We start from the raw sequence: 18,430 nt of genomic DNA, 5'->3' as shown, positions 1-18,430 counted from the left end.
TTTAGGTATTTTTTCCCTTCACAGCTATGTATTCATTCGTTGTCTTTATCAGAGTGAACGGTGAAGTACTGTCTGTAGGCTTTAGCCTAAGCGAAAAGAGACATATCTGCACCTCGCTTAGCACATGCTGCAGCAACATTAATGCATGTGCTAAATTATAAATAAGAGCCTCAAACTGTTTCATTCATTCAGAATTTATGGCAGATGAATCAGTTCAGGTCACAGATCAGAAAAATCTTAGTGCTACCCTCGGTCCTCAGCTTCATCTGCTTTCAGGACCACAGACAGCACCCCACCCGGCTCCAAAAAACCCGAACACTTTCCTGTCAGAGCCTCTATTGTCTTGGTGTACAAAAAATGTATAGGTGTTTGCTCCAGCACTGGATACCATCACTTTTTTTTTCTGTGCAGTATCAATTCTCCCACTCTAATGACTTCTGGTTATATGCACATCACACACAACAGTAGGTCCCACATACCTGTCATGGTTTCACCTGCAGTGGTCAGTTTCCCCCACAGCCTCTGATGCAGAACAGCTGAGTCCTGTTTAACCTGCTCTGCAGCTTTCAGAGTACAATCCACCTGTTCTGTCAGTCAGTGTTTTACAGTCTGTCAAATCTGTCATCTTTCTTTGCTTTTGGATTCTTGTCACCTGTGCTTTGTCCTGACATCTCTTATTGCAGAGTTTAGACAAACAATGTTGAAGTCCAGGCCTTGAAACCTGGTGTGCTGTTGGTTTTTTCAGAAATCTCTTACATACCTGCTACTAATCACCTGGTCAGGTGTGTTTTGCCAAATAAAAGCTATAAGGGCGGGATTAGTTGGAAAAATAGTGGAATACTGGGCTGGGGGACACGTTTGAACTAGTTTGTGGAGATTCTCAGTCACGTACGATATGTTATTATGTGATTTTGCTCATCAGTGTAACTGGGCTTTAAAGCTTTTATCTGGAGGAAGATTCACTGCTCATCTGCGTAGCTTATTCAGTTCTACACTAAAGTCCTGTTCCCCCAAAGAACAGAATTCTGCAACCTGTGGACTGAAGCTTGACCCATTCGGATAGTAAACTGGTAGGAAATGACTCATCCTTGTAACAAGACAGTACCTTTTAAAGACAGATTGATCGCATGTCTGACGCTAGAGAACGGAAGGAAAAATCAAAAGTACTTCTCACACAGAACTTACTGTACCTTATCAAATACCACCTAACACTTTTGCATCCTTGTCCAAAGTCTCAGACTCTTTTATAGGTGAGGTGTCAGCTAAAATGAATGTATTGTCTTTTAAATGCACCTTCTGTTTCAGATTGTGTTGCAAACGTGGCCAGACCTCTCATCAGTCTATTGACGCGATACTGTACCTCCTTTGTGCAGCTGCAGACTGGGTCACCTATGGTCCGCCCCTGTCCAAGGAACTCCTACCCTGCAAAAGCCACTGTGCCATATATTTTAAACACACACCTTAGGCAGCAGATCTAATACAACAGGCAGATCTAGTTTGTGTTTGACCTGCTAAGAGTCACAGAGGTGAAGATAAATGGATGACGTGTGACCAACGGCAAGAAGAGTGACGGTAGACAGTTGACAGATCAGATGAAATGACATGACCACACACTTCAGTTATGGTTAACACCTTGATTCCTATGGATGCAAATATGGATCAAACCACTTCCAAGCTGTCAAGGGATCAAGAAAATAGAAGCTTAGACAGTTTATGTGCCTACAAAACCCAGAACAAAGCTCAAAGTGCTTCCAACGTGTATCCATTATTCGTTCACACTTGGTGATGGTAGGTTTAAGGTTACTGTTAGCCACAGCTGCCCTGGGTCAGACTGACAGAGGCGTGGCTGCCAGTTTGCGCCTATGCCTGACCATCCCCAGGACATTCACGCACATTCACACACCAGTGGAGTTGCACTTAAGGCATTGAGGGCGAAGTGTCTTGCCCAGGGACACAACGATGGCTGACTGGCAGAAGCGTGGATCGAGCTGCCGACCTTTCGATCATTGGACGACCTGCTCAACCGCCTGAGCCACTGTAGTGAGTCCTGAGACTTTGAGTGTGTGTGTGGACAGGCCCCGTCCATTTTAGATTTGTTCTGCATCTAAACCTGACAGTAATGATTATAAACATCCAGCAACTTGTTGCTTTATGATGCTTTATGATTTTAGCCATCCCCTTCTATAATCATCCTCCTACCCCGCCCCCTAACATCCCTCTCTCTTCTTCCCTCCTTTTCTTTTCTGTCCATTCCAACAAAAACGTTACAAATATAATAAAAAATAAAGTTTAGTCTAAATTACACAGGGGGTTTATTCAAATACACAAGATTCATATCCTCTTGTTTTAACAGTAAAATCTGCCCAATTCAAGAGGCTTTCAGCTCTCATCTGTTTGCTGAGCTGTTGGACAGGATAAGTTAAAAAAAACAGTTGGACAGCGATTTGGAACTCGTGGTCTGAAGGAGCCAAAAGGACCACATCATCTGCAAACATACAAAGATGGATTCTGAAACTCTCCTCCATGTGTTTGTCTCGTAAAAACAAATCATTTTTTACCCAACTTCAACTAAAGTTTTAAAAATCTTCGGAAATATTTAGACATTTCCTTTTTCTAGTTAATTTACAAGTGTTTAATAATAACCTTCACTGCAGGAGGTTTTAATTGGCTGCAGCACGAGGATGAGGATAAACAAACAAACAAAAAAGAAATGACTGCCCTCTAAATATAAATCTAGATCTAAATACAGCTACCCCCCCCCCCCCCCATGCGGCAGGTAGTTAGGTCAATGACCAGCTGATCATTTCTATGGATTCAAGCATGTGCTGCAGCTGGGAGGAGTGAAGACGATAAGAACCCTGATCTGATCATGAGCCGGTGTGACAGTTTTAGGTGCACACGGGCATTGGGGAGGGGGGGGGGGGGGGTAAGCTGGCTGCTGGGGAGCAGGCTCATAATGTACAGTGTGGAGCTCTCAGTGCAGCAGGCTGCTCTCAACAGGCCGACACAGCAACATTGGCTCTGCAGCACAGAGACAATGTGAGGGAGGGGGGGAGGATAGGCAGCCAGATTATGGGGAGAGGTGGGGATGGAGATGGAGAGAATACCCTGTGAGAGGGAAAGAGTGAGAAAACGGGAGAACACTAATGATCCTTGGGTCTGCAGCATTTTCTCCCTTTTTCTGTGAAGCTCAGCAAATACTGGTTCTGCTTATGCCCCACCCCCACCCAACTCCCTCCCCCCTGACGTGGTCGAGCAACCATCTTGGAAAGGAACAGAAAAAAAAGTGAGACAGAAAAAATGTGTAGTGGGCATGAAATGCTGGCCATCTCCCCCCCCCCCCCTTCCCTCTCTGCTCCAATTAAGCGAAGTGCTCTAATAGATTGAAAGATGAAGGAAGTGATGCAGAAAGGAGGAGAGGACAGATGAGTGTTGTCAGGAGGTGCAGGACGCCAAAGGAAATCTTTACTAAATAACAAACTAGTTAGTTCCCCTTAACTAGATTCCTGCTTTTAACAAACGTCACAAAAGCCGGACGCTTCATCTACACCTGCTCCCCAGGATGAGCAGCTTCACTGCAAACTCATCAGTGGGATGAAGTCATTGCTCCGCTGCTCGTCTACAGCACTTCTGTAGCATCGCAGCCCAACATTTTCTGCGCCATTAAGCTTTCTGCAAGATTGCTGCCGAGGTGTTCCCACTCCCCAGGTCGAAATCAGGCTGCGCTTGGAAGAATGGTGGGAGATTAAGACAAGTGCAGCTTCCGAAAACTACAATGTCGACAAATTGTAACCAACACCCCCCAACCGGAAAACGTGAGCACTCAAACTTCTGTGTTGAGACACATGTAAAAAAAATTAACCCTAAAATTGAATATCTGAGTATTTCTTTATTCAAATTGTGAATCAGTAGCGGACAAAAAAAATGCAGTTGTAGAAAGATCGTATTTGTGATGTAGAAAATACAACGGGCCAAAAGTTTCCTGCTCTGCTCCATTCTGATCATCCACTGGCGGACAAATAGATCCATGTACGCCTTTGTTTTCCTCGTCTGAGCTGGAATCTGGATTAAAACTGTTCGGCTCAACAGCTCCAAAATTGCTCACCATTTTTGTTGCAACAATAATGTTAGATTGAGGGTATAAGGAGCGAGCAGGAGAGCCTGAAAACATGTGGATGACAAATAAATTTGGGGCGGGGTTGCTCTGCGCCAACAGTCCCGCCCGCAACTCAGATGCAAATTAGTAATAAAACTCCTGCTGCTCTGCAGCAACTTAGAAAACGACACAGATTTTTCAATTCTGGCTATAAACGGCGTAACCATGAAAGCCAGCTAAGAACACTTTGATAAAACTTCAAAATATGATTGGAGTCTGTCTTTAATGCATCTTGTTTGGTTTTTGAAGCTCTCCTCCTCCCAAATATATATTTTTTTGGAAACCAACAGATTAAGGGCCCTTTTGCACAGATATTTGTTTGTTATCTTGTTAAAAAATGTTATACTGTTTGTTAAATTGATGCCAAATGACTAAAACTATGATCTGTTTTAAAAGCAGGTTGTTTGGCTTTCTGTGCAGTCCTTTCAGCTGCACATTGGAAATGATAGCAGCACTGCACACGTGGAAGAAATTGGCTGTAGAATTTCTGCTGTTTGTTGTATGTTTGTAGTCTTTGGGGGGTTTGGGAGGTCAGTTGGTCGGCAGGTGATCTGTGGAAACATATGATAACCAGAAACCATGTGGAAGTTTTCATCAGTGGGAAAACAACCACTGGGTCCTTAGACACTGCTCCCTAAGTGCCAGACAGCCCACGTTTATTTGGAAAAAATTTGGTTGAAAACAAAAAAACAAAATCACAACTGGGAAGAGAAGTTTCTTCATCGTCATAGTGACAAAAAATTCTGACGCTTTAAAGTCCCACTTTGATCATCTGTCGATCTATTTTCAGTCTTCATGGTGGTCTTTTAATTATAATTGTGGCGTTTTTAGTCATAAAGAAAAAAAACCTGTGTCGTTTTTTTAAGACATAGTCTCTGAAGAGCGGCAGAAGTTCATCAGAAATTTACCTCTGAGATGTGGAAGAGACTGTTGACGTAGAGTAAGCCCAGCCCCGCTTCCTGACATCCTTCTGTTTACACTCTTTCCTGCTAGCTTACAGCCCCTCACACCCCCAATTTAACATTAGACGAGGAAAACGAAGACGTTCTATTTGTCTGTAAGTGCATCAGAATGGAGCGGAGCAGGGAGCTCGTGGCCTGCCCAGCGTATTTTCTACGTTCCAAATAAGATCTTTTTAAAACGACATGTTTGCGTCTGCTCCTGATTCACAACGATTCGAATAAAGACACACTCAGAAATGCAATTTTGAGCTTAATTTTCTTTACTTACGCCTTTGCCCAACAGCAGCCGGGACACTGGAAACCCTGCAACCCCAAAAGGGATAAAGCAGGTTAAGAAAATGGATGGATGGATGGATAATTGGATGGATGGATAATACACCAATTGTATCAGAGTGGGTTGTTAACTACATTTTAATTGTTTTCTTTTAAAACAAAAAGGTGGCGTACCATTAAGATTTAAAGTCAAGTCTCCAAAATGTGAAAGAAAATAAGATTTCTCTACATCGCCGCTCTAACATTGTAATTGAACTAAATTAGAAGCACACTGAGAAAACTGCTCAATCCTACTTTTAGTGTAATTCTTCTGAACGAACTTTCTCATCTAAGAATTGATATCTCAGCTTATGGGGATGATGTGTCTGTTCATCTTTTGGTGATTTTGATCTCAGACTTCTGCCTCCAAATAAGCTGATCAGCTCGTTATTGATTGACAGGTTTTCCTCTGTGATCTTTAGGGTGGCTCCACCCAGCAGGAGATGTTGGGACTCATTATCTGTCTTTTGCTGGGATTCATGATGGAAATGGAGAGCAGCAGCAGCAGCAGCAGCAGCAGCAGCAGCAGCAGCAGCAGCAGCAGCAGCAGCAGCAGCAGCAGCAGAGTCAGGAGGGTTTGCTGCACAAACTCCTCATGTCTTGTTCCCTCAGCTCAGTCCAGGACAAGGGGACTGACTAGATCACGCATTGATCTCTGAGTCTGACTTTGGCGCTAATGAAACCTCGTTCATAAAGACCCCCCCTCCCCCCTTTCCCCCTGTCTCTCTAACACACGCGCGCGCGCGCGCGGACAGACTCCTCCTCCCTGCGCTCCTCTGTCCTCCGCGCTGCGCTGTTGGCCCGGAGACTCGCTGCCGCGGCGGACATTCTGCAGCGCAGAACAGCACTGCAGGTGGATGGAGAGGAGCGGGAGCCGCAGCAGCAGACTGAAGCATGCCCCAGCGCAGCCATGACTTGCTCGGCGTCAGATAGCGAGAAGATCGTCATCAACTGCGGGGGGATCCGACACGAGACCTACCGGAGCACCCTGAAGACGCTGCCGGGCACGCGCTTGTCCTGGCTGACCGAGCCCGATGCCTTCAGCAACTTTGATTACGACCCGAAGTCCGACGAGTTCTTCTTCGACCGCCACCCGGCCACCTTCGCCTTCATCCTCAACTACTACCGCACCGGGAAGCTGCACTGTCCCAGCGATGTGTGCGGGCCGCTCTTCGAGGAGGAGCTCGCCTTCTGGGGCATCGATGAGACGGACGTGGAGGCATGCTGCTGGATGAACTACAGGCAGCACCGCGACGCGGAGGAAGCGCTGGACAGCTTCGAGACCCCGGAGCCGGACGCGCCCGAGGACGACCCGGCGCTTACCGGTTGCGCGGACGGCGATCTGAAGCGGCTGTGCATGCAGGAGGATGGCCGCCGGGCGACACGGTGGCAGGTCTGGCAGCCCTGGATGTGGGCGCTCTTCGAGGACCCCTACTCCTCCAAATACGCCCGGGTGAGTGAGTGGCCCGAAACCTGTGCGGCGCGCGCTAAAACAGTCCGGTCGCTGTGCCAGGCTGTGCGTAAAAGTGCCTGAAAGGCTTCAGTGAAGGCTGAGAGGGAATTTGAAGGTGCTCCCGGACACCCCCCCACCCCGCCCCCCGGGCTCAGCCTATGCGGAATTCGGAGGTTTCCTCATTAGGCAGCGTGCTCAGCGGGTGACCGGAGAACTTTCCTATCAATGCGCGTAAAAAGATCATCCATATTTTTGAATAACTCAAAACAAAAACTCCAACGAAGTTAGTGGAACTCTGTTGAAATCTAAAAGCGTAAAAAAAATATGGACAGCTGCTTAAAGTATGTCCCTAAGAAGATCTTAAAAAAGAACATTGCCTGAAAGAAGGGAGTTTTTCTTTCATTTGGTCATCTCTCTCACATCCACCTGTAAAAACCCCGTCAGTTCCATCCCTTAAATGACATCAAGATCCCCCCACCACCACCTCGCACACCCAGACCACTGTTTCAGGTCATTCTGGATCAAGAAGCCTGGCTGTGAAGGGAGTTCTTTGCTCAGACCTATGTTGTTGAAATCTTTACCAAAAAAATGATAATACTATTTCCTTTCTTTATTATTATTTTCATTGCAGATTTTTGTCCTGTTCAATCAGGACTGAAGACAAAGTGAAAAATCTTTTTTAATGTATAGTTGCTGCAAACATTTTTGTTCTAAGGGAAAAAACCCAAACCCTAATCAGGGGACATAACAATGTCCAGAAACGCAGGAACTGGTTGTGCTTTGATTCAGTCTCTTTGGGATAATCAGGCTCACTCTGTGTCATTCTAATTCAAGATCAAACCATAACGCCTCCATCTTTGACTCTAAAAGTAAAGTAAAGCTCACCAACATAATAATTTTATCTAATCAAAAAAGTTGATTTAATGACAGTTTAAATGAGACATTGTCACATAAAAGGTCATAGAAAAAAAGAAAGAAAAAATTCAGTTCAGCTCCAAATCTAGAGAGAAAAATAACCTGTATGAGATCTGTAAATTACTTAAGACATTTATAGTACTTTCAAGAAATGTTGCATTTTTTTATCCCTGGAAATCCCAAGAACAACTTGCCTTTAAATAAATTTGACAAATTTTTAATTGCTTGTTCATTTAGGGTAGCAGCAAAAACAATAAAGGACCAAAAATCAAAATCCAAAAATGGAAGAAAAATGGCTAAATTACTACAACAAGATAAACTGAAAGAAAAAACCTGCGGATAAATTTGACCCTGTGGGTTCTCCAGGGTTTAAGACAAACTGACCCAAAGCAAAGCTCAGGTAAAACCGTCAGTGATGTTCATGACAATATAATTACCTCAAATAAATGTCATTCTCTATTTAATGAATCATAACTGAAATCCAGTTACATTTCACATCAACTGATTTTTAACTCAAATGATTGAGAATGTTTCATTTTTTTCATTCATCTTCTAATCCGTTTTGTCCCTTTCGGGGTCACGGGGCTGCTGGAGCCTATCCCCGCCACGTGCGGGCGAAGGCAGGGGACATGCTGGACAGGTGGTCAGTCTGTCGCAGGGCCACAATCACTCACAGATTTACTCTGACCTTCACACTTATAGGGACAATTTTGAGTGACCAATTAACCTATGAAGCATGTTTTTGGACGGTGGGAGTCTCCGGAGAAAACCCGCGCATGCGTGGGGAGAACATGCAAACTCCACACAGAAAGGTCCCCCATCGGTCTTCTTGCTGTGCGCAATAGCCCCAAACACTGCGCCACCGTGCAGCCCAAATGTAGTTTTCCATAAACATCTAACAAAGATATTTAGCCAAGAAACAGTTTGACTGAACAAAAAAACGTTGTGATAGACGACCAAAAGCAAACGAAGGTCCTCCTCATTTGGTCCATATGATCCATGCAAAGTCATCTTTGTTCTTTGACTCTTTCCTGTTTAGCGCTCACTTAGTCTACAACAATCCAGGCTGGAGTATGAATCTTTAACCTCCACACAGTAGGTTCCAGGTTACTCTCCTATCATTGGTTCACTGTTTACTGATAAATAAACGGGCCAAATAAAACAAAGAGCTTATGGGCACATAGAAGACAGAATTCTCTTGAGCTACATGTGTGTATTTTATATTTTCTACTATTGCCGGTCTTATAGAAGACAGTGTTGTTTGCAGTGTGATTGTTGTGGTTTTACGCCAATCCGCCACACAACGGACCCACTGCAGTTGCCTGTGCTCCTTTCGGGGTCACGGGGTTGCCGGAGCCTATCCTGGCCACTTGTGGGCGAAGGCAGGGGCACACTGGACAAGTTGCCAGTGTGTCGCAAGGCCTTATGGGTATATATCTTCTCAAATGAAGTGAATCACTGTAGACCTTAAAATAACAGATCTCTTTTCCAGAAAGTAAGACTGCAGTTAATATTTAGCTGCCATTAATATTTAGAGCTACCACCTTTTATTTTGAAATGACCAAAGGAGACTTTATTCTTCCAAAATGTTGATAAGCTTCAAACCCTTTGAATCTGACATTATAGCTACACAAAACAATCATTTTAACTCCATGTGATATTTCTGGTTTCCTTTTCCCATCAATGAGGGGTTTCTTTGAGTTTGATTTCTGAGTTCATGAAAAGAAAACCATTTATGACCAGAAATCTGAAGGGATCCTTTCTTTTTTCTTTTGACTAGCAAAAAAGGTTTATTTTAAATCTCTTTACACTGAGTCGATGAAACCAGAAATGGTGAAACAGGCTCAGAAGTACTGTTTTACATCTCCAAGCTCTTTTGTTCCCCATTTTTCTGCAGAAATCCAGTTTTCTAAACTGAAATGGAAATTTTTTTTCTACAACCAGAACGGAGGATTTTATCATGAAATTTCGTTTAATCTCGAAGTTTGTCTCTTGTGGTGCAGAGAGAGACGAATGCAGGCAAAGAAACTGGACTCTGAAGTTATTTGATCAGATTAGATCCGACACGGTCGTCCAAACTCATCATTAGTGTGGACCAGGATGTTACTTCAGCCCCATTTCCTCATTTTCGGATGGAACGGCCCTTCAGACCGGAACAGTTCATTTACACATGAATCAAACATCAGCTTTTTGAGTTTGGACCAGATCGGTTTGATGGATCTGTCTTTCCTGCAGCTGTGAGGAGACCTGAGCCTGAATCAGAACTCCGTTTTTTCACTAGTAAGTGACGTAATTCCTTTGAAACTCCACCTTCCCCGTGGGACGGATGCTGTGATCTAAACTCAGTTGTAAGAACACAGATTTTCTCTGGAGTTTCCTGTCCACAGACAGCATGCAGGCTGAGTTTGGTCTTTGATAGAGGTGCAGAGCACATCTGACTGTGAGGAAACATGAATGCAAACTGAGGTGAAGAGCAGGAAGCTGCAGATGGAAGGGTGAGCACATGAGCGCTGAGTGTGTCTGAGCTCTGTTGTTGACAGTTTATTGGCAGGTTATGGACAGAAAAATGAAGCATTTTTACAATATTTTTGTCTCTCAGTGGGACTTTTGAACCTTCAAATCTCAGCTTGGTGGCCAACATCATTTGTCAACTGATCTACATGAGAAGCTCTCTCTTTGTAAAATAAATGAATAAATCTGGTAACCATTTTTTCTGAATTTTGCATTTTTGCTGGGTTAATTTACCATAAATAAAGGAGCTTGTAAAACCGTTTTTCTTCCATGTGTATAGTTGATGTACTGACAGAGCCCTTTTCTTTCATTACTGACAAAAACAATGCCTTTCAAATTATCCCGTTAGGGGTCGCCACAGCGAATCAGCTTCACACAGGTGGTCTGGCAGAGTTTTTATGGCCACTGCTCTTCATGACTCAACCAAGGCACAGCGAGATCCAGATTGGCAGCAACGCCAAGGGTCTTCCCTAAGGACCCCCGCTGGATTTTAGCTCATAGCGCGCCCTGGTAAGTGAATCCAGGATTTCCTGCGTGACCGTCCTACACCCAGCCAACTGGGCTATCATAATTTCAATAAGGAGAGATATTAGAAATACAAGTAAAGCTTTCTTGGTGTTACAGAAAACTGTATATGAATTAAGTCTATAATCTTTGGTGGCTTGACTCTGGACCGATGACATCTTGCGTTCTTGGGATAAACTTGAACTATGGATGAATTAACCCCAAAGTCTTAACCCTGGTGATGGTTAGAGACTGGACCACACCAAAGAATCACTCAAGGTGGATAACAGGGTTGAGGATGACCGGTGTACCATCTAGAATGCAGACAGAGAGAATATCATTCATGAATCATTCGGATATTGATAAATCATGTAATAAAATGGTTACAGTATAATCGGGGTGGGATTATATAAGTTCGCTTCCTCCCACTCCCTTTCAAGCAATATTTATTAATATGTCTAATTATCCTAAGTTTGATTAGTTACTGTATGAATGTATAACTGATGTTTATATTGCTGTTGTGTATTATTTCTACTTAATTGCTTGAAATAAACCATTTCAAATCAAATCAAAATCAAAATTTGGCAAAGACATGATTGTAATTAACTGAGAAGAAAACTGGACTATTGGTTCAAAGTGAAATTGACGATGGTGTGTAGAGTGACGTAACAATCCAGCGTACCTGGAAGTGAGGCAGATCTTCCTCATTGAAATTGTGCCAAAGCTTTACGTTTGACAGCCATTAAAATGCGGATAAAGGCAAAACCATGCAAACCTATTCAGTCAAACAACTTTTGCAGTTTGGTAAAATATCTTTACCACACCATGATTAGGATGCAGGAGGGGTCTTCTAATTGAGAACATTTCGAAACCCTTTTTTGGATCAACAATCTAAATCCATTTGCTCATTATGTTGCCCACTTTCTCTCCATCGCAGAACAACACATTTACAGGAGTTTGTACATTTTAATCTTTAATTACGCAAAGGGTTGAAGAAAACTTTGGACCTGACTCCCTCTGATGGTCACCCTCACAGATTCTGGTTCTCATGGAGGTTTCTTCAACTGAGATGAGTTTCCTTTCACCTTTTGCGTCTGGGAATCACACTGAAGATCCCTCATGTGGTTCGATGGTCACTGTTATTGAAACAGCTTGGCCTTAATGGAATGATCAGAACTGAAATGGAGTATAACAATCAAAGTCAAGTACACTCAGTTTAATGGCTTTGCTGTTTTATAGCACCTTCAGTCAACCTCTACTATGGAATAGTACTTGATAAAGATGATTCAAATCATACTTTTATCACAGCTCTCACCTCACAGTGAGAAGGTTGTGGTTCAAATCCCGGCAGGACCTTTCTGTGTGGAGTTTGCATGTTTTCCTCCTGCATGTGTGTGTTTTGTCCAAACACTCTGGTTTCTTCCCACAGTCCAAAAACACACTTCATAGCTCAATTGGTATCTCTAAATTGCCCCTGGGCGACCCTGGTGTAGTGGTAGGGCGGTCGACCTCTGATTAGAAGATTGCAGGTTCGATTCCCGCCTTGCCCACCCATGTGTCGAAGGGTCCTTGTGCAAGACACTGAACTTTGCCTCTGGTGGGAGGTTGGTGCCAGTTTTCTGCAGAGGAGCCGCCATCAGTGTGTGAATGTGTGTGTGTGAATGTGACTGTAAACCACTTTGGGCCTTCGAGAAAGGTAGAAAAGCGCTATATAGGTAAACACCATTTACCATGTGAGGGTGTGGTTGTGCCCCAGTGATGGACTAGTGCCCATTTCATGGTGAACCCTGCCTTCACTCAACTGCTGGGATGAGCTAAAGCAACCCTGTATTCCTGGAAGAGATTAAGCTGGAATATGGATGGATAGATGGATAATTTAGTCTTTACTGGCTTGTGCATCTGGTGTCCATTGGTGAAGAAATGTTGCGTTTTTTTTCTTCTGCATTCCTTTTTCTGGGTGATTGAAGATTCCAGTGTTGCTTTGAATTGAGGCACAAAACTGTTTGTTGGTTTGTAAACCAGAGAAATAGAAAAGCTGTGCAGCTTTCACACTTTAGAGATTCTGCATGTCTTCAGCTATTTCAGCTGTTCTGGTTATATATACAGAATTTTTAGTCGGTTGAGAACTACACAGTTTATGTGTATTTTATGTCGTTTAAACACAGTTGTTACGTAAATCTTACGCAATAGTGCATGATTTTTGTGAGATGCATACGAAAAATTTGTGGCTTTCCATGACCGTTTCATGCTTAAAGGACTTTTCACGCTTGACCCACTGATGTGTAACCTTTACATCACGTATGCGGCGCACATATAACGTTCAAACTGCGTAATTGATGCACAAATCACTAATGAATTTCATATAAACAGCTCAATAATCACACACAGTTCATGTTCTACGTTGGTTTACGTGTTTTTTGCGTGGTTTGGTCGTACCTCTGTGGTTTTAACACGGTTCATTCGTGATACATCTGTGAAGATTTCACGTGAAGACCAAAACTTTTCCTGATTTTCCCACGCATATTCACATATGACCAGTTTTCATCTGTGCTATATGGGCAAAATGTAAATAGTGGCTGTGACACGGCCTTAAGTTATAAAGAGCTCTCTGGGATGAACCCCACCTACATCCAACAGAGGCGGGGATAGGCTCCAGCAACCCTCTGACCCCAAAAGGGATACAGCACATCTAGAAAATTGATGAATTGAAAATTTAAAAAACAACAGCAAAAAAATAGGACGTTAAAAGTTGGTGTGTTGGTGAACGAGAGTATGAGGAAGACCATGTTTTATATGAACTTCTCTTCATCATAAAGCTTTTTGTTGTTTTTTCTCAATGCTTGCGATACTTTCACATGGTTTAAATGTGTTTCCAAAGACTTTCCATTTAACTTTATAAACATTTTTTTCCTTCCACCCTTTTTGACTGTAAATATAAAAAAAATGTACTTTTTCATTAATTTGTTGTTTACTTTTTACATCAGTAGTATAATATTTCATTTAAAGAGGTCTTTAGATTTTAAAGCTTCCTGGCTGATCATTTTTCTGTAAGATGCTGCATGTGTCGGACCCCTCCTCTGCACAACAGATAAAATATGGGCTTCATTAAAGTGGAGACGTCAGGAAGCTTTATCTAAGACATATTTTGTATTCCTTTATTACTAATATATTCCACATAAGATTCCCAGCATGATTTTCATTTGAATAATATTTTACAACAGAGAGACCATCTACAATTATTTCTACAAGATACAAAAAAGAATACTTTTAGTTTTCTCACATTTAGGAAATTATTAATAGACTTCAAACCATGTTTGATGCAGGGGATTGGAACACTTATAGTAAATGTTATTGATAAAGCTGTTTTCAGTATTTCTGTTCTATAAGCCTCTAAGAGACTAAACATCAGTGAGGAGGGGGCAGCTCCTCACTTTGAAAGTCCCAGTTTGAAAACGGTTTCTGCCGTCAGCTGTTTTTGTTGGGGTCATGTTTTCTGTCAGTCAGCGGCTTTAAACATCTGCAAATGTTTCCGTTTTGTCGCCAATCTGAACCCAAGAGGCTTTCCCCAAACAATGTTGGGTAGCTGTGGTGCACTGTCCTCTGGTGGGAAGTTTGCATGTTTGGTTCCCGTTTTGCACACCCATGTGTCAAAGTGTCTTTGGCCAAGAAACTGAAAAGTATGTGATTGTGAATTTGCAGGCTGTTGAGCCTTTGAAGGTCAAAAGTGCATCAAATGTCCTATTTATTACAGCAAAAGTATTATTACTTAGTATTTATTTAACCAGAAGAACCGCTTTTTATATAGTCTCCAAGCCTGATGTCTGTTTTTGAAATGCACGTATGAACTGCTGTTACATACATTTCTCTTATTGTCATATTTAAAGTTTCTAAGAAATGAAAATCCTTTTAATATCTGCATATTTTCCTAGTTAATTGAATTCGACAAACAGCGAATTTGAAAAAAGGTCGATCCTTTTTGCACAAATCCTTATCATTGTCCAGATGAGGCTTTTTTTAAGCTGTAGACAAATCAGGCCCAAACTTCTCTAAATCAGACAGTTGAAGGTGTTTTTGGAGGTGAGTCTCATCTTTGGAGTCAGCAGGGGGACAGTTTGCAGCTGAAGCGTTCTGACAAATGCGTGTCGGTTTATGCTTTTGCTGCATTTCAGAGAACTGCAGCAGCAGAAGCACAGATTCCGAGTCTTCCTCTGTTTACACCAATAACTGATTCAGGGCGTTTTGACGATCAGACACACCTGTATGAGATTTGGACCAAAGACTCAATGAGTTCTGAGGTTTGTGGAGTTTGGTGGGCCCTTCTTTAAAATGTGTTGGGCATTAGATAAATGTTTTTAAGATGCACACATGTCCACATCCTTTTTCATGCTAAATAATTGTCAATCTGATGCATTTTTAATATAATTTTCTATTTATTTGTACCTTGGCCAGTTTTAGGCGAGTTCAGGTCATGCTTAGTAGATTCCATCCCTTTACTCTTTCAGTTGCAATCATCACAGCGCTTTTCTCTAAGCTCTCAGTCTATTTAAAAGTTCGATTTTTGGATGCCGTAGACGGCCATGTTGAAGTTTGTTATTTAAAGTAGGTTGCTGCCCATTAGTGTGGATGTTTGGCTGATGTTTGCAGAATTTCTGTACAATCTGGGAAACATTGCAGCCTAAAAGCCTCATCATCTAGGTTTGTGTTTGAGTTGAATTCTTGTTTAGCTGTGCATTGAAACCTGCTCACATGTTAAGCATCTGTTGTGTCAAATCCTCACTTTACATTGTTGTCCATGTAACATTAGCTTTATCTGTCACCAACCACCACTGAAGATGTTCTGAACACAAGAATTGGTCCAGTAAGTTCAGTGTGAAAAGAGCCTCCATGTTGCAGGACCTTCACTGACACTGCTGAAGCAAAGAGGATCAACAATATCATATTTCATCACAATTGGTCGGATTTGCTGCTGTCCTTAGGGTTGAAGCAATGACGGCTGCAGACAGCCTTGTAGAATATTCAACTGTTTACTAAAGGTTTGAGCGTGTGGAAATGTGCACATTTAGGTGGATTGAACAAGATAGTAAAGAGAATTCATGTAGTCTGTAATGAAAAAGCAAAAGCATGTTTTTGGTTTCTTTTATTGCCTCTCAGCTGTTTTTTTAGGAGTCACAACAATCACAATTGATTTGTCTTTGCTGTTATGTCTCACAACATTTCGCATTTCTGCATTCACCACCTCTTGTAGTATTAGCCCTTGTGTTAGCCTAGGCACTTTAACGTTGGGAGTTGGGTCATCTAGACCCACTAGACAGTGCTCTGAACCTTTTTTCTTCAATGATTTGTGATCTTCACTGGTGATTACATAAATCTTTCCACCTTTATCCACCTTTGTCATGGTAGGGAGAACACGTCAATGCAAGGGGGGGGGGTCATCTAAGATAGCACAAGGGTCAATATGGATGTTTATGGTGGAGAGCCAAAAACGTAGATGCAAACATATGTAATCAGAATAAGCAATGGGATTTTCAGCTACAGGAAGCAGGATTGTGGCTGCTGCTTTTATGTCTACAAGTGGTTCAAAGTTTGGTAAAAAATGGCTGCAGTCAATGTTGGAAGAAGAGACGCGGACACTAATAAACAGGACTCTGAGTCAGGGGCGGAGCTACAGGGGCCCAAGGGGGAAGCTGACCCCCAGCAAAAAGCATTGCCCCCCCACCCAATTTTTGAGTCAATAACAGTATAAATATTAACAAAGATTAAGAAATCATCAATATAAGCTTTTTTAAGAATATCAAAAATAACAAAACAAAACAAAAACAGTTATGAAAAAAATAAAATGAAACTGTTAGAAACACAGTTAATTCGCCTTCCACTCTGTTTTCTGTCCCACCGCCACTTAAAAGGTTCTAGCTCCTCACCCGTGTTCCTTTCGTGTACTTGACTGGAATAAAACGATGTTTGCTAAGTTTTATTAATGCGAATTTAGCTAAAAACAGAATCCAAACTGCAAACTACAGCTGCTTTACAGAACCAAGAGAATTCTAATAGGAGAAAGATGGCGATCTGGCATGGTTTGGTACAGAATGATGGGGAGAGTGAAGCCATGGTTACAGAAGCTATAATGTCCATACTTTTTGCAATAAGTTCTTTTCTCCCATTTTAAATCAGTTTATCCTGAGCAGATGACTGACCTTCGTCTGGACTGCTGTAACTTGTTTCTTTACATTCATGGATTCCTCTTAATCTAATGGAACTCCAGTGACCGGAAATCTCACATTTTTAGAAACGAGAATAGTAAATATTTGCTTAGTGTTTGGATTCCTAGGATTCATTTAAACTCTTTTTTTTCGTTGTTGCTTTTTTAATTGTTTGTGTTTCTACTTTAACTTAAAAGATGTTAATGTGACTTTTATAAGAACATCAAGTTTTTCGTGAATCAGCTAAAACGTAACACTGTTTAGTGAGATTGTGGGGAGAGTGTAGGGGTCAATAATGACCCATGACTGTTGCTGTAATGGCATAGCCTATTAGTACCCTCTGTTTTCTTGTAGCCGACAGCATTTGCCTGATATTTGAAATTGAATTACAGTAAATGACTAATTTGGGCTGCACGATAGGAGGAAAACATGCGATTTGCTAGAATAATGATCAATATTGCGATGACGATATAACGTGTGATACATGAACAAATAGCAAAACATCTAAATACATCATTTCCATGTCACTGCAACAGTTTTATTTAAATAAAAGTCAACATAACTCCAAATCACCCTCGTCTACATAGGAGGCAGGCATCTAACATCAAAGGGCTCCATCCTATTGGTCAAAGAGGTCAAGTGATCTACCTGATTGGTTAAATGCATAAAGGGATTTATTTGATTCGTTAAATACTTCAAGCTGCCATAATATTGTTTTAGCACATTTTAAGTAACCATCATTGCAATTTTTGCCATCATTTGCGACATGCATGTTGCACAGCTTGATATCGCGATAACGATAGATCTGCGATATGTTGTGCAGCCTATGATTTATAGAATAGACTACTATTTATCATGTGTATTACTATGGTATTAGCTGAGGGAAAATAATGATAAAGATTCTAAAGATTTGAGCTGAAAAACAAACTGAAAACATACAGTCATTTGTGTACAGCTGCTTCGAAGCAAAAGTGTAAAGATGAAAGGCGCCAAGGTGTTGAGCTCAGAACTGACTTGATTTAGTGTCCAAAATGAAACATCGTCTACAATTCTACAAGTAGATGGCTGAATCCGAATTCATTCCCTACCACTACGGCTTCTACCTACCCCTACATGTAGCCCTCCAAGCGGGGAGATATGGAATAATAGTGTCTTCAAATTTGGACTTTATTACCACTCGATGACATCATCAGTAGTTGCCAGTCTCCAACGTTAGCTCAAAAAAGATTACATGAAAAAGATCCTTGAACTAGACTGCAGGAGCTCCTCACATGTTTAAGCATCAAGGTTGACTCGGGAGTCATAGGGAAACATGTGTTTGGGAACAGTGTCACACCTGAGACGTTTCCATTCATCAGTTGGTTCGGCTGATCCTTCCCTGAAGATGCTGAGTGAGGATCAGAATGCCTGAGCCGATTTG

General features: G+C 42.0%; 1 protein-coding gene and 1 long non-coding RNA gene across 5 annotated transcripts in view; both read left to right on the top strand.

The window, feature by feature from the left end:
* LOC105354654 (uncharacterized) overlaps window positions 1-18,430 on the top strand; it is a 135,877-nt gene that overhangs the window by 20,889 nt on the left and 96,558 nt on the right. The gene's annotated exons all lie outside the window — the stretch shown is intronic.
* Window positions 6,046-18,430, top strand: part of LOC101168545 (voltage-gated potassium channel KCNC1) — a 61,006-nt gene continuing 48,621 nt past the window's right edge. For all 4 annotated transcript variants that reach the window (XR_013657630.1, XM_023957820.2, XM_078951098.1 and 1 more), the window contains exon 1: window positions 6,046-6,883. Coding sequence is in view for 3 of the 4 variants with exons in the window: in XM_023957820.2 (XP_023813588.1) it covers window positions 6,341-6,883 (543 nt within the window). In the remaining variant the exon portion in view is untranslated. The remainder of the gene's footprint in view (window positions 6,884-18,430) is intronic.

This window comes from Oryzias latipes, chromosome 8 (assembly GCF_053564925.1).
Source record: "Oryzias latipes strain Hd-rR chromosome 8, Olatipes_Hd-rR_3.1".
NCBI lineage: Eukaryota > Metazoa > Chordata > Actinopteri > Beloniformes > Adrianichthyidae > Oryzias > Oryzias latipes.
Note: the sequence above shows the minus strand (reverse complement) of the source record. Positions and strands in the feature narration are given on the sequence as shown.